At 37.8% G+C, this 21,342-nt stretch overlaps 1 protein-coding gene across 3 annotated transcripts in view; it reads right to left on the bottom strand.

The window, feature by feature from the left end:
- The window catches only part of PolE1 (DNA polymerase epsilon catalytic subunit 1), a 157,677-nt gene that overhangs the window by 24,231 nt on the left and 112,104 nt on the right, over positions 1-21,342 (bottom strand). For 2 of the 3 annotated variants that reach the window (XM_072306321.1, XM_072306322.1), the window contains 6 exons: positions 16,006-16,238; positions 12,333-12,543; positions 9,154-9,335; positions 8,024-8,190; positions 1,892-2,078; positions 190-363 (listed from right to left, as the gene is read on the bottom strand). In XM_072306321.1, coding sequence (XP_072162422.1) covers positions 190-363; positions 1,892-2,078; positions 8,024-8,190; positions 9,154-9,335; positions 12,333-12,543; positions 16,006-16,238 — 1,154 coding nt within the window. Of the gene's footprint in view, positions 1-189; positions 364-1,891; positions 2,079-6,152; positions 6,319-8,023; positions 8,191-9,153; positions 9,336-12,332; positions 12,544-16,005; positions 16,239-21,342 lie in introns of those variants that run through there. The other variant, XR_011900843.1, reaches the window with a different exon arrangement.

Below are 21,342 nucleotides of genomic sequence, written 5' to 3'. Positions count from 1 at the left end.
TTTTGGCCTTTGCATATCAATCCCTGATGGCTGAGCGGACATGGCATATGACTGATGATTAGTAGAACATCATAGTAGGTATTCAATATTTTATGATTGTTACATTGTCTTCTGTATGTTGCTTGCGAGCATGCCTCTTCCAGGTATGCAGTTTTTTATGACAGTACTGAGAAATCATTTGTAATCTACCTGTGGTCCTCTGCAAAAATTCCTGTTCCAAAATCTGGTGCTGTCAAATCACTGCCTGATATCCATAGTACAAAGTTATTTTCCATCAGCTGCCGCGCAAATAAGACGTCCGCTGAAAATAATCGAGACTTATCAACTGCAGGTGGTATGTTACAGATGGGTATTTTGGTATAGCTGCAGACAAAAAAAAAAAAAGAATAAGTATACACAATATGATCATTACTTGAAAAAAGTACAGGAAAAGGCAACATCTATGAATTCAGGAAATTCCTCAAAAAAAGTCAGAATCCAATAGTAAACTGAGTAAACATTAGGAAACAAAAGCTTAGGAAACAAACTGATGAGATCAATAATAATACATTTTCTCTAATTGCTATATCAACAAGAGTACGGGTGAATTATTTTGAAAAATTTTGAACTAAGAATTCTGTTCAATTTCTAAAAGAATTAAAAACCCAGAAAGAGAGCAGATTCTCCAGAGGTGAAAGATGAGAAAAAAGAATCAAAGGTAGAATTCATCGTTAGAACGCATTTTTGAATTTAATATCACTTCAGGGAAGTGTCAAGGAATTGAGGAAGAGATTGACTATCCCTGATGGTAGCTTTTGGTCATGAGGATAGTTCAGGATGCATGCACTGTGGTACTTTCTAATTCCTCAATATACTCGCAAATGAATTTCCCATGATTTTTCACCGAGGGGAAAAAATTATACTTAAAAGTAAGTTTATTTAATTGAACTCTTTGGGGATTACAGATTGTTGTCCACAGATTGTTTACCTTGCAGAAGGCAGCCAAAAAAGGGATGAGCGGCAGGGGAGATGCTAATCTTAAGATGTGCAGGTAGAAAAAACCTGTCGAACAGTATGCTATTATCTCAGAGGACGCATCGAATTTTGCAGGTGTTGTATAGCTACAGAAAGGGTAAAACTAACCAAACATAGATGTATCCTGCCCACAATAGCAGCATTTGAGAGCGTTTTTGTAGGCTACATGGCATTATCACCTCACTGCCAGCTGACAAAAAGGTACCTCTGGTAGGTGATTTTAATGTTAATTTGAATGTGGAAAGCAGCAATACCACAGAATGTTTTAATATTCTAAAAGCAAGGAATTTATTCCCCCCTGGGTTTGAATACACAAGGGTCACTGCATTTGGCACAACTCGTATTAACAATGTGTTCTGTATTTTCCTTGAATCCATTTTCAGCACAGGTGGTCGAAAATGCACTATCAGACCATAGAGCAATTGTCTATCAGCTGAAAATTGTTGACAAAATCTACGTAAGAAAGCAGCCAGCAGGAGGATAAATCAGAGATGCAGACGACTATAAACTAAGCCTGATGAAAGTGAGTTTACTTCAGCTTCAAACTAATATGGGCTGCTTAAATCATGCCCAGTTAGTGGATAAGATTGTGGGGACGAACAACTCTTTCCTTCTCCTTGCATACTGGAAAGTGATAAACTTGGAAACGATAAAATTTGTTTTTTAATAATCTGAACAATTTCCGGGAGTCATTCTTTGGATGATTGTAGCCAATATCATACGAAACGGGACATTCGTTCGATAAAATTTTCCGCCTGAACTCCACTAGGTCCATGTTTCTAAAACTTTATTTTTGTATTTGCTGCTTTTTTTGGCAACACAGCAGCATTCTCTACCCCTGGATTAAAACTAAAGGCAATTTTGCACGATAAATTACCGCGCCTGTTCAACGGCGAAACTTGTACTTGCACCGCTGTTCAAATAATACTTCAGGAGTGTCTGGCTACTATGTCTCTGCCAGTTGAAAGGGTCTAGGTACAGGTCTTCTTCAACTTCATTAATTGGAAATGGAATGACTGGAAAATCTGTCATATCAGGAATATGGATTTTTAGAGCAGCAATATCTGAAACAGAAAATATATTATTGCCTTTATAATTCTGAGAAGTTATACAGGGTGTTTCAGACCACCCGTACCAGGCCTTTGTCTCGGTTGGTTTAGGTCGTACGAAGTCGGAGATCGCGGGGTTGAATAGGGAATTGACCCCAAGGGATCCGAATTTTGTGGTCCCGAAACCCCAACACCCCCCCTTGGGAGATAAAGGGGGGGTCACGATGCTAAAAGTCACGGTTCCCGACCAAATTGCGGATCGATCGCGTCAGAATTGAAAAGCACGGAAAATTTCACGTGGAATTGACCCCTAAAAATCCAAAATCGGACCATCCAAGGCCCAAAAATGATCCCCTAAAGAGGGGGACAGTACCCCCCTCCATAATTTCTCTTTGGTCTCAAAATTGACGTAAATTCTCCAGAAAAAGACGGTTTCCCAGCTAATCGACCTCGAGAATTTTTCGTGGTCCCGAAGCTCCTCCAGCTCCCCTTGGGGGATAAACGGGGGGCCCAATTTTAAAAATCGGGGCTCCTTTCCGAATCACAAATTGATTGCATCCAAATTGAGGAGCAGAACACATTTACATCTTAAGTGACTCCTAAGAGTTCTAATTGACCCCCCTGAACGGCAGAAAGTAATGCCCTGAGGAAGGGGGCCTCGCCCCCGCCAAAAATTTCTCAGGATTCCTCTTTGGTCGCAAAATTGACTTCGATTCTCCAGAAAAAGACAGTTTCCCATGTTATCGACCCCGAGGACTCTAAATTTCATGTTCCCTGAGCTCCTCGGGGTCGATTACATGGGAGACCGTCTTTTTCTGGAGAATCGACGTCAATTTTGCGACCATTGAGGAATCTTGAGAAATTTTAGGCGAGGGCGAAGCCCCTCTACTCAGGGAGTTACTTTCTGCCGTTCAGGGGGTCTATTAGAACTCTTAGGAGTCACTTAAGATGTAAAGAGCCTCCCAAAAAATGGGCCTTTTTTGGCCCCTTTCATGAAACTCGGGGATTTCATTCAAATGTGGCCTAAACGAAACCTTATGATGACTTAAGACTCCAGTAAAAATTTTAGCTTGAGTATACGTCTGGTTTCGGAGATACAGCGTTGCAAAGTTTGCATATTTAAGCTTTAAAAACCTTCATATTTTCAAATATTATCTTCCTAAAACCAACATCAGAGTGAACTTTACTATACTGAACAAAGCGTAAATGAAGCATAATGATAAAGCAAGTCTCCAGTAAAAGTTTCAGCTTATTTATGACCCCTGTTTAGGTAGTGCAACGTTGCAATGTTTACGTTTCTGAGCTTTAAAAATACTCATATTTTTGAATTTCTTATTTAAAAACCAATTTTAGTGAATGTCCAATTGTGTTTTGTGGCACGAAATTAACCCCTAGTGGTACTCGTGGATGCATAGTGCATTGGTGTAAGGCTACAATAATTTCAAGTAACACAGCGTTGCAAAGTTTACATCTTATACCTCTAAACATGCTTTTTCTATTGTTTTTTTTATTAAAAAAAACTTCGATCAAACATGTCTCGGTATTATGTAGCAAAATGTTAGGATTCTAGTTAGAACTAGATGACAATTGGTATAAAAAACTACACTGTTGCCTATTTTTCTTGTTTTCCTTCAACATTTATACATAAAATAATCTTAAAATTAGGATACCTCCAAAAATAATAATCTGATTTCAAAATCAAATTCAAGAGACTTTGTCATGCTTAATGGAATGCTCAGCATCAGCGTTTCTTTCCAAAATCCAACAAATTTTGCCTCGCCATAGTTGCCAATTCGACCTTTTGTTAAGAAAAATTAAAAAATAAACATAGAATACGGAATATGTGGAGTTTTTTTAAGTATAAATTAATCTTGATCTAGAGAATACATTTATTACGCCTTGAAAACATAATCCGTTCATCCGTTGCATCCTTTCTTGTTCCTTTAGTGTTCATTTAATCATTTATTTTTATTTTTTTATTTTTTTTTCTTAATGTTAAAGTTTGAGATTAGCGACAGTGTCAAGAGTGTCAAGACATTGTCTATAGATTTGCAGGCAGAACTTGTGCCGATTTGTGATAAATTTATGCAAAAAAAATAAAAATAAAAAATGAAAAAAAAACATGAAAAAAAATAATAAAAAAAATTACAGTTGTCATTAAAAAAATGTAAAAACATTAAAAATGTAAAAAAATAAAATAAAAATTAAAAAAGTAAAGCAAAGTCATAAAATACAAAAATCAATTATAAATTCTTAGAGGATTCCTTATTTTAATTTCTCATTTATTTATCGTTTTAAAAGAAGTATTAATAAACTTGATCATAGTATTTTTGCCAATACCAATTGTCACTTGGAACTGACATCAACCCTCGATATTTTGCCTTGATATCAGGTATTACATTCATAGACGTCATCTTTAACTAGCATAAAAAATAATTTCAAGAGTTTAACGTTATTAGATTGGCAACGCTGTACCACCACCAATCAAAGTATCCCTGTTTGTTTGAACATACATCTACAAATGACACGTGGGTAGATTTTACTCCTGAAATTCGGAAACAAGATACACGAAAATCTCTCTTTAAACGCGGAACTTCAAAAAATAAACATTTTTAAAGCTGAAATATATAAACTTTGCAACACTGTATCATTGAATCTGTGCTTACGCTCGCAGTAAGGCCTATATGGAAGACGTATCTTATTATAAAATTACACCTAAACCCCATAAACATATATTTTGGTGATCAGTAAGTTCGTCTTTTAATAAAAAACTAACCAAAATGAGCAATTTTTATAGGTCTTTGGTGTCAACTTTGCAACGTTGTATCAAGAGAATTAGCAGTATTATTGTATCAATGGGTATATGCATTCAATAATAAGACTGACTGTTGGTAAAATGTCACAAAATATCATAAAATGTCCGATGGAGGTGTTTTCGAAAATAAGACACTTGAAAATATGCGAATTTTTAAAGCTTAAATATGCAAACTTTGCAATGCTGTATCTCGGAAACTAGACGTATACTCAAGCTAAAATTTTTACTGGAGGCTTGTCTCACCATAAGGTTTCATTTAAGCCACATACGAATGAAATCCCCGAGTTTCAAAAAAGGGGCCACTTTTTGGGAGGCTCTTTGTTCTGTTCCTCAATTTGGATGCAATCAATTTGCGATTCGGAAAGGAGCCCCGATTTTTAAAATTGGCCCCCCCCCCCCGTTTACTCCCCAAGGGGGGCTAGAGGAGCTTCGGGACCATGAAATTTGGATTTTTCGAGGTCGATTACCTGGGAAACCGTCTTTTTCTGGAGAATTTACGTCAATTTTGGGACCAAAGAGAAATTATGGAGGGAGGTACTGTCCCTCTCTTTAGGGGATCATTTTTGGGCCTTGGATGGTCCGATTTTGGATTTTTAGGGGTCAATTCCACGTGAAATTTTCCGTGCTTTTCAATTCTGACGCGATCGATCCGCAATTTGGTCGGGAACCGTGACTTTTAGCATCGTGACCCCCCCTTTACCCCCCAAGGGGAGGTGTTGGGGTTTCGGGACTACAAAATACGGATTCCTTGGGGTCAATTCCCTATTCAACCCCGCGGTCTCCGACTTCCTACGACCTAAACCAACCGAGAAAAAAGCCTGGTGCGGGTGGTTTGAAACACCCTGTACGTTCTTTAATAAAGTCCTTTATGCTCAGTTTGAGGCTGAGAGGTTTCTTCATTTCTCTTTGATTATTGAGGGAACAGAAACATTGAGTCAGATGCTGTTGGGTTTAAAAGTTATTCATTCTACAAAAAAATTACATACTATTACATGGTTCAAGACAGATATGAAAAATGAAAATCGAGGACATTCAAGGACACTTCCAGTAATTCCAAAGCATAAATTCAAGTACTTTCAAGGATTCTCAACAGATTTTTAAAGACTTTACCTGCATAAGACATAGATATTTCCCTCAGGTACACCTTCATTTTCCACTAATTTGAACAATGCTTTAAAAGCACCATAAAGGACACAACATTGACATGATTGCATGAAGAAGTAAAATTAAATCATCTTGACAAATCGAGGAGAGAAAAAAGGATTTTGTCTTACCTGAATACACAAATTGTGAGGACAAGATGTAGATCTAGTTTGCAAGACTTACAATTAGTTAAAACCAGCATCAGATAAAAGATGTAGGATTTTAAATTATTGAAGACAGGTTTCCCCAAAATCTCTAATGTTTCAAAGAAATTCCAAAGGAAGGAAATAGTCGAATCTAGACGCATGAAAAAAAGATTTCTCAAATCCAACATCAATGAGGTGTGCATAAGGATATTTCTGATGAAAAGATTTGACAAATGAAGGTCAGTTGTGAAACTGTTGATACTTGAAGAGACGATCTCTCTTCAAAACTTTGATTTATTCAGAGAAGCAAAAAATTTAAAAAGCAAAAGAAAGGAACTGCCCGGAGAGGCAGCTTCGAAAAATCAAAATTCAAGGACTTTTCAAATACATTTGGGCAACTTCCTGAAGATTAAGGATAGTAAGGGACCTTGAAAAATAAAGATGAAATTTAAGTACTTCCAGGGACTTTTCCAGATTCCACAGATCCTATATTATTACGATAAAAGGATACCTGTTCAGGATACAAAATACTATCTAGCAAAATTAACCTTAGCAATCAGTAAATTCGAAAATAAGATAGTTTATAAGAAATTATTTCCCTTGATTAGGTGAGTTTGATGGCTGAAAGAAAGAAAAAAAACTTTCAACTACTATGAACTTTTGACCTGAAGCTATCCTAGCTCCATCTAGCATACCTTGATAGGAAGAGTATGGGACATGTGAAAACACGCAGCTCTTGGAGCTCAAGAGGGCAGCCAATCTTCCCACGAAAAAAACACAAGAAAAATGTAGCTGCCAACTTTCACATTCAAATGTTAAACCAAGATGACCAACAATGTTGGTAAAAGAGCACCTTTCCGCAAAACAGAAGCAATGCTCGCAAAAAACAAAGCCTCGCATGTGCATTTATAATTTTTGAAATGACAGGTAATAATAAAAATCATTCCAACTGAAGACTTGCTCCAGGCACCTTGAAAACAAACCGACTGGTGCTTTTGGGAGGTGGTTGATGCATGTTCTGGGTGTTCAATATTTGAAAACAAAAATTGCGGCAATTTTCACACGACTTTACTTAATGCATGTGCATTTATAATGTTTGAAATGACAGGTAATAATAAAAATCGTTCCAACTGAAGACTTGCTCAAGGCACCTTGAAAACAAACCAACCAATGCTTTTGTGAGGTGGTTGATGCATGTTCTGGGTGCCCAATATTTTAAAACAAAAATTGCGGCAATTTTCACACAACTTTACTTAAGTAACACTAATGTGTATCGAACGCAGCTGTGCAGTATTAACACAGGCAGTTTATACTGGAACTAGAACTAGTTTTAATGGAGTTTACCCAGTGTTTTTAATGGCAGAAAGTCAAAATTAATGACATAAATGCAGCACCCTCAACAAGCACCAACCGCTTCAGAGACACACTGATCACTTTGTTTTTGGAAAGCTCATTGTTGAGCAGGGCTTCAGGTATAAACCCGCAGTATAATAAGTAATTTAGGATAATTTGAGTTCAAAAGTTGGCTGTCTTTTTGGGTCCTATGAGTTCCATAGACTCATCAAGCCTAACCTCCAAAATTACGGATAGGTCCATACTCTCTCTATCCAGGTATTCTACCTGTCACTATCAGATTTTAATATTGTTCACCTCTAGTTTAGAAATTTCAGTTCAATTTTTCATCATGGTTTTCATCATTAGGATTACTGACCCGTGTCATTTTGTCCTTGTCTGTTCAATTAACAAGTGATAACGAGTAATAAAGGTAAACAGTAAAAAAAACGGAGGGCTCCGCATTAGTCTCTTACCTAGGAATCAAAATCTATTTCAATAAAATAATGGAACAACTGACGTACCAACTAGTGACTGAACAACCAATACAGTAGGTCCTTTCACTTCATCTTTATATGCTCTTAAAGCACGACCAATTGCACGGTATGCACGTAGAGGTTGCGTCTCAATGTGAACTTCAAATGAAACATCCTTTGCGGGTAACAATTCTTCGGGACTTCCTTTTGATACTCTGATAAAAGCATATAAAGAGCAACAAATAAAAAAATCAATGGTTTCAAACATATCTAAAAATATTAAGTAAATCAACACTGATGAAAGATGAAAAACTTTGTAGAAGAGGCTATATAGCCTGAACAAAATCGAACCAAAAGGTTTCCAAAGTAAAAAAGTAATTACTTTTGCAAATAAAATTGATGAGCCAATGGAAAAGTTCTATCACTATGATGGTATTTACCCACACCAACTATGAAAAAATGTTGCTACTAAGAGGATTGCCATTAAGTTAAAAGATTGTAAAACAAGACTTGTAAAACTCATTTAAACAGATTAACAATGACAATAAAAATTATTCCTTGCCCAATTTCTTGTCATCTCATCCACCATTCATAAGCTCTACGAACTTTCATCACCTGAGGCTTGTTCAGTAAAATTCATGAAGTAACTGTTTACTGTTCGTCAATGGATGATTTTCTTTGAAAATAATCTAAGGTATGGAAACGAAAAAACTTGCAGCCTGCAGTCGGTGAGGGAGCGCAGGCGATCTTAGGGCTTAAAACATACTAGGTTCCTACACAGTTTTCCATCCTTGACTGTTTCGAGTTTTCTTTCTATATCACTCTCTTTACCTCTCTTGTTGTAGATCTGTGCCTTTTCACTGTGTCTTTCGTTGCTGAATAAACCGTTATTTCTTTGCCGTCACTAGCTGGTTTCATATCTTTTTGTTACGCCTCCTCACAGACTAACCCTCTGTAGGTGAGGTACCTCGCGGTACCTCATATTGGCCTGGTCAGTCGTCTTCCTGTTTCAATAGTTAGACCTTTTCTGCACATACTTCATTTTCCAAAGGGATCATGTAAAAATTTTGACCAATGTTTGATTGTTTTTACTTAAAAAATAACAATTCATGGGAATTGGAAGTACTGTAACTGAGATATATGGATTAAAAGTTAAGCTATGTTGATGTAGTTTTTACCTAGCTCTTCTTTCTGCAGAGTACAAATTAGTGAGATTCGGCATGCGGTTGTTTTGTGATCCATCCAGAACATATATTTCAGCTTTTTTTTTTGGTGATAAAAAGAGGCCAATCATTGCTTTTGATCCGGTTGGGGCTTTATGATAGTAGAGATAAATCTGGTTCAAACGAGAGTAGTAATTCTGAAATAAAAAATAAAATTTGAATTTAAGGAGGTTATGAGGACCAAATTTTCGAAATAAAAAGATTCACCTAGCACTTATTCACCTAGAAGCTTGCACTAAAGAAACAAATTAATGATAATTGAGAAATTTGAAAGCAAAAGAACAGGGTTGCCACAAACTTTAAAAAATGAAATTCCCTGACATTTCCCTAACAAATTTGAATAAAATTCCCTGACAATTGGAGATATGCTTTTTGGCCAAAAATACATAATTTGAAATAGTTTTCAGGCAAAAGGACCCCGCACATCTCTTATGGGAAGCTGCACCATGACCGAATGCAAATTTATTTATGTCATTCGATTCTCCTCAAGATGATGATCAAAAGTTATAATTGCGCCAATTTTCTACGATGCACCGATTTTGCAAAAAAACCGCCGAGAAGATTCAATTATTCGGCGACAATGAATAAAAACGAACAAAGCATTTGAGAACAGGCCCGATGTAAATAAGGAAAAAACGTAGCGCGTATCTATCTTCTTATCTGTACCTGCCGACTCTGGGGCTATCTCCCTCCCGCTCTTGTCCGGTTGACGTTCCGACTTTCCTGTTCTAATGCTCCTCAAGAATCTGATTTGGATGGTCGAGCAAAACGGCGTGCGAAATCCGAGATAAGACTGCCGCTCGGTGCGGGAGTTCCCATGATTTCCTTGTTGACACACAGCCGCTTGCCAATCGAGTACTGAAATGAGGAATCTTTCTGGCTTTTTATCGCCGAATAATAGAATCTTCTCGGCGGTTTTTCTGCGAAAACGGTGCGTCGTAGAAAGTTGGCGCAATTATAACTTTTGATCAGCATCTTCAGAAGAATCGAATGACATAAATATATTAGCATTCGGTCATGGTGCAGCATCCCATAAGAGGTGTGCGGGGTCCTTTGTTGTTCTAAACTTCAAGGCCATTCTACAGGGCTAGGAAGATGAATTAACAATTTTTCCTGACATTTCCAGGTTTTCCCTGACTTTTTAAAATTCCCTGACATTTCCCGGTATTCCAAGTATTCCCTGACTGTGGCAACCTTGAATAAGTTTGTGAAAATAAATCTTTACAGCACCCTGGATACCAGCTCAACACCTATAGGGACTCATGAGGCGTAGTAGACTAAATCTGAACAAGCCAACAGGAGAAAGCAGCAGGTCAAATAATAATATCAGTGTTCCTTGAAATAATCTGAATCAGGCAAAAAAAAAAGAAACCATTAATCCAACCCACTTGATTTACATGTAATTACATTGGTCACAGAAGCGTGTTTTTATGCTCGATTATTGTAGATTAGCTAAAAACAGGAGCTTCCTATGTTCAATATTAACTGAGATATCGCGTTTGGAAAAGTCGGGTTTTCGATGTTACCTACTACGGTAGTGACACCCTTGGTTTCTTCCTCTTTTGTTCAATCAGGGATGGAGAGGGTGCAATGCGAAACTGTAACGACGTTAAACATGAACTAACTCAAGAAACATACAGATTCAAACTTCGAAGATCTTCTTATCAGGAGATAAAGCACTCGCCGCGAAGAGGATGGTCAGTCAGTTCACCTCAGTTTGTTTATATTGAAGTTTTGTGATGCGCCATGTTGCATCCTCAGCATCACTGATCGAACAAAAGAAAAAGAAACCAAGAGTGTCATCACTGCAGTAGATGACATCAAAAACCTGACTTTTCAAAGTGCGATATCTCTGTTAATATTGAATATACAGAGTTGCGGTTAGATCAGATCTTATTATTTATAGTTAATCTACAAGGATTAAGCATCAAAACACCACTCTGTAACCAGCGCAACTAATCCATTAGTCAAAGAGAAGATTTTGAAACTGCAAAACTAGAAATGAAAAAGTAAACTTCATTTGCAGACAGTCGAATTAGTCTTGAGAAAGGGGGTTGGGACATTGGAAAGGGAAGCAGAGGTGGTCAAGTGCTTTTCCACTCAAAAGCATTTTAATGGGAACCCAGAATAGCAGGGAACACCCTTCCTGGTAGATGGGAAGCACAGGGGTCAAATGATAGATCTCAAAGCGGTGATGAAGTGGCTCATATTTCTTAGGATAAGAAAAGAAGACATATCAATGTTAATTTAACAGGTGTATCTTCTCATAACAGGATGCCCAAATAAAAGGAGGGACCACTTCTATGAGATCCAAAATCAGTTATGAGAAGAAACGCACCTTATATAAGAAGATCTTCGGAAGACTTCGTAAAAAAACTGTAAAATGCCTTTTCTTTTTCATTGATGGTCCAACAAGAGAAATGCGATTACTTCTGCTGCAAGAGACTAGTTTAAAACAGTTAATCCACTTTATCGTGAGAACCCAGTTAAGCAATGGACTTGAGAAACACAAAATGTTGGTAGATTTACACTTGACAAAATTCTGACTAAAGAAACACATAAATAACGAGGAGGGAGCCGCTGAATCATGATTTCATACCAACAGCTCCCTTAAACTGCGAGTGAAAAAGTACCTGGACTATGATACCTTTGGTCCTAGTTGATTGAACTCTATTGAGCCGCCTAAAAAATCTGCTTCTGAACAGGGGGTTAAAAAAGTGTGTTATTGAATTAATTTTCACCTTTCTCTAGAAATCACTAATAACGACTCTGTAAACAGATGAACAGCCGTAGAGAGAGGCAGACTGATGGTTTTGGACTTGATTTTGACTGTGACAACTCAGGTGCAATTGGGTGAGTTGAGGCGTTTAAAAAGTCGGCCCTCCTACATACATGCTCTAAAATCGATTTCTGGCAAAATTTTTGTTGTTCTGGGCGTTAAAAAGGTCGAAAATTTGGTTTGAAATTTGATAGTCCTTTCTTACATAGAAACGCCATGAGTGCAACAAGGACAGCCAATTGTTGGGAACCCAAGACTGTAGTCCAAAGAATCAATGCTGAGCATGGCATCAGACGTCCATCAGTAAAAATAATAATGGATAAAGCAAAATGGAGAACTATGTATAAATGCTTACAGAGGGCAAATAATTGACTGTGGGACAAGCAACTAAATGTTCCAGTGAAAATGTTGACAAATTCGACTTGCCAGCAACAACGAGGTGTTTAGCAAAATTTCGATCGACGCTGCAAACACTGCCCAGCTCAATAATAACCCGCAAAATTGGAGTGATTTGAGTCTCGTATATTCCTTCAATGTTCACATTACATAAATCTTTCATTAGTTGTCTGAAAAATGAAAATATTAGTTAGTAAGCTACAAAAATTTTGAAAACGTTTTTGTTGTTAATGATGTTTCTTTTCCTTTTTTCCCCCTTTGTTCATCTATCTGCCACTTTAAATGAATTTTGAGAAATAAAAGGAATAGAAGCGAAAAAATTATTTACAAAGAATGTAGATTTGTTTTCGCAAGATGAAGGTTATTCTCATTCACTCTCGTTGGAAACTTCATCATTCAGGAGGTAAGTGATAGACCAACTAAAGGAATAGAAGCGAAAAAATTATTTACAAAGAATGTAGATTTGTTTTTGCAAGATGAAGGTTATTCTCATTCACTCTCGTTGGAAACTTCATCATTCAGGAGGTAAGTGATAGACCAACTAAAGGAATAGAAGCGAAAAAATTATTTACAAAGAATGTAGATTTGTTTTTGCAAGATGAAGGTTATTCTCATTCACTCTCGTTGGAAACTTCATCATTCAGGAGGTAAGTGATAGACCAACTAACAGCGGCCTACAAGAATCTCTAAACACAATGCCCCTTAGGTAACTTATCATAAACTTGAAATGTATATCAATAATTCAAGTTTTAGGTTGGAAGAGGGGACCTCCTAATGGGTTTTAGGGAAAATTCGAAATGGGTCATCGCAGCTCCGGGCATGAACGTTCGACTTTCCTAGGAGAAAGGACCTTGGTCCATGGAGTCATATTTTTCAGAGAAGCAATTATACCCAAGTTGAGGTGAAAAATTAGATTTTGAATCTTCATTAGAAAACTAGCTCTGCCAAGTCTTGTTTTGTTTAAATTTTCTAATTTGACTGGGGGAATATTGCAGACATACTATACACAGCGCCTAAAGTAACTTATCGTAAACTTCAAATGCACATCAAAAATTCAAGTTGGAGATTGGAGTAAGGGACTTCCTGATGGGTTTTTCGGCAATTTCGAAAAAGGTTACCACAGTTCCTGGAAAAATAAATCCCATTTCTGTGATTTTCTAGGGGCAAAATAGCAAAATTAGCTAAAGGGCGACATTTAAAATCCATCTTCGCTCATCCTTGCCTTGCCTGATCTGAATTTTTTGTGTGTTGTTACCTGCTGTAAGATGCAACTTTCCTAAAAATTTCATGCAAGGAAAAGATATTTTGCCCCCCTGGCGGCGTTTCCAAGGTGCGAACTCCAAAATATAAAAATTGGATGATAAAATGAAGGTTTTGAGGTAGGACTTTCATTCAAAAACAAAAATTCAAATTGTAGGTTGTAGTAAGGTACTCTCTGATGAATTTTTGGCCAATTTAGAAGTAGATTGTGGGAGCTTTTCAAAACATAATCGCATTTTTGTGGTTTGTGAGAGGTTAAATAGCAAACTGGGCTTAGGGCCGACAAATTAACCCCATATATTTATTTATTTGTAATTAACCCATTCCCTTATTGATTAATTTTGCATGCCCGCGCACAGATTTACTATTTAATTTCACTGTAAAAAGCTGTATTTGGTTTCATCTTAGTTTTCTGCTTTTCCTGATAATTAGGAGCAAGTTTTTGGTCTAATTCTTATTGGTTATAATAAGTATGATGTTTATATAAATAAATTTGCCTGGATATTGCACTTTTACAACCAAACCGCTTAAATATGGAATAAAAATAAAATGAAGTCAAGAAAATTGCGTGCAAAATTAGGTTTAGTTTTGAGGTTATTCCTCACTTTCACTTTTTGAAACCTTCAAAATTCCCGGTATTCAGGGAAATTACCGTACAAAACCAGTACAGGTTGGTCACACTACTTCTAGTGACAACATCTGTCAACTTTCGAGGCGCTATCTATCGTGAAAACATCAAAACACGGCAATACGCGTAGCCAAGTTGCATGACGAGTGGGACTCATCATTTCTTGTTTGGCCCGGCGCGGCCATGACGAGTCTGACTCGTCATATAAAGGGAATGGGTTAATGCGAAGTAGATTACAACACATTTTCAGACCTTACGGGTCTTTAAAAATTTGAACTTATCATGTAACAGACAGCATTACAATAATAAACCTAAGCAGATAAAAAAATGTACAAAAATTGGTGGGAAAATTGATGAGGGAAAGTAAAGTGAAGGTTTAGGACCATTATCAATTGATAATAATAGCGAATAAATAAATAAGAATAAAAATGAAAATGAAAAACAAAAACATAAATAAAATACAGAACGGACAAGAAAAAGAGTGCAAAAGTGGCAAAAGCTAGCTAGTGATAACGATTTAAGACTCCTACTGCTAATAGGGACTTTGTTCTTAAGATGCGGGCCAATATTGCCGCCGACAAAGGCGGGTATCGGCAATACACAAAAGAGGGAAGTTAAATTTTAAGAAAGTCTCGGGTAACTAAGTCTTCCGGGTTTCCTTCTCATTAGACGGCGCACATCCCCCGCTAAATCTAGGAGTACAAGAACTTCCGGATTGGGATGATAGGCGCTCTTCGTACCTCTTATACAGTCTACTAGTGTGGACTTCGATTGTCTCGATTCCTAGGTCTGAACGGATAGCTTCGTTACTGAGATACCACGGAGCATTTAAAATTTTCCTTAGTGTTAAGTTTTGAGTAATTTGTTTTATATTTGACTTTGCTGCGCAGGCACAGATTTGACACGCATAAGACCATATTGGTCTTATCATTGTTTTGTAGAGGAGAATTTGGTTTTGCAGTTTTAATTTGGAGCGACGTCTGAAAAGCCACAATATTTTGCGTACCTCGATTCCAATTTGCTTTCTTTTATTGAGGATATGTTGTTTGTATCTTAATTTAGAGTCAAGCGTAAGTCAAAGATATTTTGTCATTTGGGCAAAAGGGGATAAGTGAGTTGTTTAAAATAAAAGGTTCATACACATATTTTCTACTGGTGAAGACTACGTTCTCCGACGTATAATCCACAAGCTCCCACAGATCCCACGTCAAGATATTTTGGACCACAAGCTCCCACAATCTACATCGAAATCGGCCAAAAATCCGTCAGGGAGTACCCTACTACAACCTACAATTGGAATTTTTGATTTTGAATGTAAGTCCTACCTCAAAACCTTCATCTTATCATCGAATTTTATATTTTGGAGTTCGCACCACAGCAACGCTGCCAGGGGGGCAAAATATTTTTTCCATGCATGAAAATTTCAGGAAAGTTGCATCCCACAGCAGGTAATAACACACTAAAAATTCGGATCAGTCAAGGCAAGGGTGAGGGAAGATGGATTTAAAGTGTCGCCCTTTAGCTAATTTTGCTATTTTGCCCCTAAAAAATCACAAAAATAGGATTATTTTTCCAGGAGCTGCGATGACCTTTTTCAAAATTGCCCAAAAACGTATCAGGAAATCCTTTACTTCAACCTCCAACTTGATTTTTTGATGTGCGTTCGAAGTATATGATACGTTATTCCAAAAAGTTAAACTTTCAGGCTCATAAAATTGAAGGTTTAAAAAAATGGAACTGATACCGTGAATGTTTCTGAAATTTAGATTCGTCCACTCTGTACTGGTACAAATTGAAGACAGGTTGTGCTCTGGGAAGGATTCTATGACATTTCCTGAAGGAGCAATTTGGAGTTTCATCTCTCGGAGTGCGCTGGTTGACATAAAATATTCGAGGGACTATCAGCTTTGTCTGATGCATTTCACCATTTACGACCATGTGGACTTTCAAAACGCCTGGCTCATTAGTTTCTTGCAACTGAAACCATTACATTTAGGCTAGACATTATTGATAAACAGGTAAAGAAGGAAGGAGGGGGGGTAGGGAGTAAGTAAAAAAAATTATATACATTGTCTTATGTGTAACATTTGTTTATTGGGGTTTTTAGTGCACCCAGTAAAAATTATCCAAGATGTCCCTACACGCTGGACCACCAAATCGGGTATATCGATGTTTTTTCTTAAATAATTAAGAAAAAGAATTGGTCTTAGCACAAAACGAGTGATTAATGGAATTAAAGGTTGAATAATTTCCAAAAGAACACTATTCATAAAATTTTTGGCAAAGGCACTCTGAATTTATTAAATGGGTGCTAGAAAAACGGACATTTTATGAAGGACCTTGCACACAAACGCATGGAATTCCGTCCCCACATTGATTTTCAATTGTTTTATTCCTCTGTACTTGTCTAATGATGCTGATGAAAAGTCATACAGGCATCATTGCTCTACAAGCCACAATTTCCCCACAATCCGCGATTGAAGTTCGGATAATTTGCCTAGTAAAGCCGGCAAGTGGGGCGGTGTATATCTAAAAGTGGTCAGTTGCGTCTGCCGCTGAGGGTCAGTCTTATCTCAGATTCCGCACATCTTCTCATTTCAACGTCCAAATCAGTATCTCTCTCTCTCTCTCTCTCCCCCTCTCTCCCTCTCTCTCTCCCCCTTTCTCCCTCTCTCTCCCCCTCTCTCTCGCTTGCTTCCTTACCTCTCATTGTAATCCATACATTGTTTATTATTAACTGATAAAAATGTTGGAATGTAAGAGATTCTTTGCCTTCAAAGACAATGACACCAAGCGCAATAAGCCCCAAAGCCCTTGCCCCTTTGGACAATAAGGGGGCGGTTATACTAAGACAGAGGGTAGACCTCACCAGTATATTTTTATACACAGTTAGAGATTGGTCATGCGATGCTGTAGCTCAGTGGGGAACTGCTTGATCATGCGTTTGTTGGTTTGTCTGCATCCATTTGCACAGTTGTTCTGAACTAGTTTAAATTTTTTGACGAGTCACAAGCAAAAACTCTTCAGGTTCTTGAAGTAGAGTGTCTACTGAGTCATTTAAGCCAAAAAGAAAAAAATTCTGTCGAGCTCCTGGAAAATAAAGTCGATTTAAAGGTATTTTCGGGCTAAAATAGCCCGAAAATACCTATTTAATTACCCATATTAAATTACCCATATATAATGCCCGTCACATCATTCAAAAAAATTTTTCTTCCTGGATATAATGCCCAAGTTTCTTAAATATGCATATTTTAAGCCTCCGAATACTTAAACTACCAATTCTAACCATATGGTGAATTTTGGAGGCCTAAAATGAGCCCTCTGAGCCAAAAATTGCATACATTTTCGAAAACTTCGGATTTTCATGGGGATTTTTTTTTAAATGGTTGTTTTTTCTACAGTCGTCAATGAGTAATTCTGAAGGGCATTTCCGATTACATAATTGACATTTTGACTGTTCAGGTAAAGGGGAGGAGGGCATCAGGCTTTGCTTTGCCTTTCTTAGAGTTTCTAGAAAGGCTTGAAAATTCCCTATTACATTGGAAGTCCAAAATATCCCTTTTTAATTCATTAATTGCTGCTTCTGATATTATGAAATATGCAGCAGGAGTTACTGCCCACCCCCCTCCTCCTCCCTACGAGATGCATGTAAACCTTGATCTTACTGCGCGCGCTACCGGATCCTTGCTTTTCGCGAGTTCCGTCCGTTGTATAGTAGACCCAGGCATTTGCAACATAAACATGTCCATTTATATGTAATGCTAAAGACCGCCACATGTTTTATTGCAAATGCCCGGGTCTACTATACAACAGACTGCCATCTCTTAATGTAATAGGGGATTTTCAAGTGTTTCTAGAAACTCTGAGAAAGGCAAAGCAAAGCCTGATGCCCTCCTTCCCTTTACCTGAACAGTCAAAATGTCAATTATGTAATCGGAAATGCCTTTCAGAATTACTCATTGACGACTGTAGAAAAAACAACCATTTAAAAAAAATCCACATGAAAATCCGAAGTTTTCGAAAATGTATGCAATTTTTGGCTCAGAGGGCTCATTTTAGGCCACCAAAATTCACCATATGGTTAAAATTGGTAGTTTAAGTATTCGGAGGCTTAAAATATGCGTGTTTAAGAAACTTGGGCATTTTATCCAGGAAGAAAAATTTTTTCATGGGTGGCGGTAGCCACCTTCGGACAAAGTCTAAACTCGACAACACTGGAAAGCCTCCAAACGAAAAAGGTGGCAGCCAACCATAGACACACGTAACTCCCTTATTCTGAAAATTGATTCGACTCGAACTCGACTGCAGCCCAAACGACGGCACGGATTCCATCGATCTTGGTGTCTACTGACGCACCTAAATTGGGCCTACAAAGTGGGAAAGTTTCATCAAGATCCATTGAGTTTTCAAAAAGTTATAAGCACTTAAAGGCCCAAAATGACAAATATTTTTTGTAACATGGGCCGTTCAGTAGCGGGAAACCGACATGATCACCTTTCACAACAGATTTCTTGCTTACGCGGCCACAGATTCTAATGAAACCTACAAAGGAACCCGCTTGAAGATATGAGGATTTCATTTCAACCACATTTAATAGGGTTTCAATGCTCGGATAATTCAGCATCGGCAAATAACTTTCAAAATTTTAGCTACAATGTTTTGAATTTTAGAAAAATCCGGTATAGTGGTTCAATGCCATTGGTCGATTCCGTTCAGTTAAGCCAGTCTCAGGAACGAAATTTCCCTGGTTACCAATACCAACTTCCAACTCTAACTACTTGAGAACAGATTTATGATTTAATATAATATAAGAGTTCAATTCTCTGTAGAAGCTAACGAATATTTTTACACACTTATATTATTACGTTGCACGTCTTCTGCCAGAGCCCGGTACACTATTTCATTAGTTTCAAGTGTTCAAGTGATGTCATTGTTCAGAAGTGTCAAGTGAGGTTATCAGTCGGTGTCGGGTGTACATGTCTGACCCATCTATACTATAAGCTCCAAGACCTCCTAATTTTGCGAAACTGGTGACGCTTAGTTCCAGCGTTCTACCGGGCCGATTTTCATGATTTTTGCGGCTATCGACGGGCAATTGTCTCTAGATAAGCCAACTCTTTTCAGATTTTCAAAATATGGCCCAGGTTTTTTTATATTACGTGGTAAAGTTGCGAATTCTCCCATTTAAACAATGTAAATTTATGTGTTTTGTCATAGTTCGTTTGAGCATTCTACTGGGCCGATTTCCATGATTTTTGCGTAAATCGACAGGTAATAGGCTCTAGATGAGCCCGCTCTAATCAGATTTTGGAAAAAGGACCCAGGTTTTTTTAAAATCACGTTATAAAAGTGAGTGAATTTACAGAGTGCTCCGGGACTGCTACCGCTATGCGCGGGAGGATGCGCAGTGGTCGAGGAGGTTGCGCAGTAGGTGTGTAGCCTGCGCATCAGCTCTACACTTATCTACACAAGATTTCCGCCGACAACCTCATGATGAGCGGTGGCCGAGTCGTCTACGACGTCGGAAGTGTCCACATTGACCAAGGTGTGGGTTCGATCCCCGACTCCAAAGATACTTAATAATTACCTGATTTAAACTATTCGTTGTTTTACTGTAATATTTCATCAAGCAGTCATTCCAAAACGCGTCCTTTTGACTTCAAAATTTTTTTTTTCTTTATTCATCAAAACCAAAAATTATTTCATTCTATTAAGTATACCTCATATCGAATTTTTTTAGGAGAAAAATAAAACTAATACTAATAGAAGGGTAAAAATAGGGCCGCGAAGCGGCCCATTGATGGCGCGGAGCGCCTTCGGGGGGTTGGGCCGCGTAGCGGCCAGGGGGCGTAGCCCCCTAGTATACGTAAATGGTCTGACCCAAGCATCAATGAATGTATTTCGGATTACAAAATTCAGGTAAATTACGTTGATAAAAGGACACCAAAGTTGTGCCAAACTATCAAAAGGAAGCAGGATTTACACCACAGTTTGCATTCTCGTGACTAACAGCATCCAAATATTTCCCTACCATGCACACCGATGGATCGAAGGGAGAGCCCATTACTCTCAGTTTTTAATTACATTATTGTTTTCCTCAAGTCACAAATGCTAGTTTCCATAACTTGAAGAGATGTAGTTGTTTTCAGTGGACCCTAAAAGTCTCAAGAAAAGATCTAAAAATTACTGTAATATGAGCCTTCGCCTACTACTTGCAACACGGTCATTATGCTCTGACCAAAATTTATTCGCTTTAAATTTTGCTTTCAACCTACGTGCTCTTGAGTGCTTGTGCTTTCCCTAAGTGTATGTTATTGACATTAAGATCTTGTGTTCTTCATGACTAATCTTGGAAAGCTTCGCCTCTTACCGTTGCTTGTTTACATCATGGAGATATGCGGGGATGCAAGGTATAATTCAATCACTAAGTCAACTTTATGTCCCTAAATCAGAGATCTTTGACGATGAGTATTAGCTTAAATTTGGTTTTCTTCGAGTCTCTTTGATTTTGTGTCAGAAGTTGTTAGAAACACCATGTGGCCAGTCAATGTGTAAGAAAGTCTTTCATGAAAGGTATGTACTCTTTCTATTTTCTCAGCTTGATGATTACTATAAAATCAAGAATTTATATTGCTGCATAAATTGCTGGGCCAATCGTACCAATCGTAAGTACGTAGCGCCCATTCCTTCTCTATTTTAACACATGAAAACTTGATGCAAACACATCAAATAGATAGGTTATGTTATGGACTTACACTGGTGGTGCAGCTACCGACTGTTAGATAATAAACCCTTAAATGACATCCGGCTAACTTAGCTGTGTCCAAAGACACCACGATCGTTGGAATCGTTGGAACCGTGCCGCCGTTTGCTCTGAATTCCATTCTATATCTAATCAATTTTCAGATTAAGGGAGTTAGGTGTGACTAAGAGTGTCGGCCACCCCTTTGCTATAGGGACTTTAGTAGGTCGTCATTTTCCTCGACCGGGGGTGGCTACCGCCACTCTTGATGTGAAAATATTGTGGTGTTGTTAGTTGTTGTGTCACAGAAGTATTCCATCTTCACCTAGTGAGTTTCTA

This window comes from Bemisia tabaci, chromosome 1 (assembly GCF_918797505.1).
Source record: "Bemisia tabaci chromosome 1, PGI_BMITA_v3".
Classification (NCBI taxonomy): domain Eukaryota; kingdom Metazoa; phylum Arthropoda; class Insecta; order Hemiptera; family Aleyrodidae; genus Bemisia; species Bemisia tabaci.
Note: the sequence above shows the minus strand (reverse complement) of the source record. Positions and strands in the feature narration are given on the sequence as shown.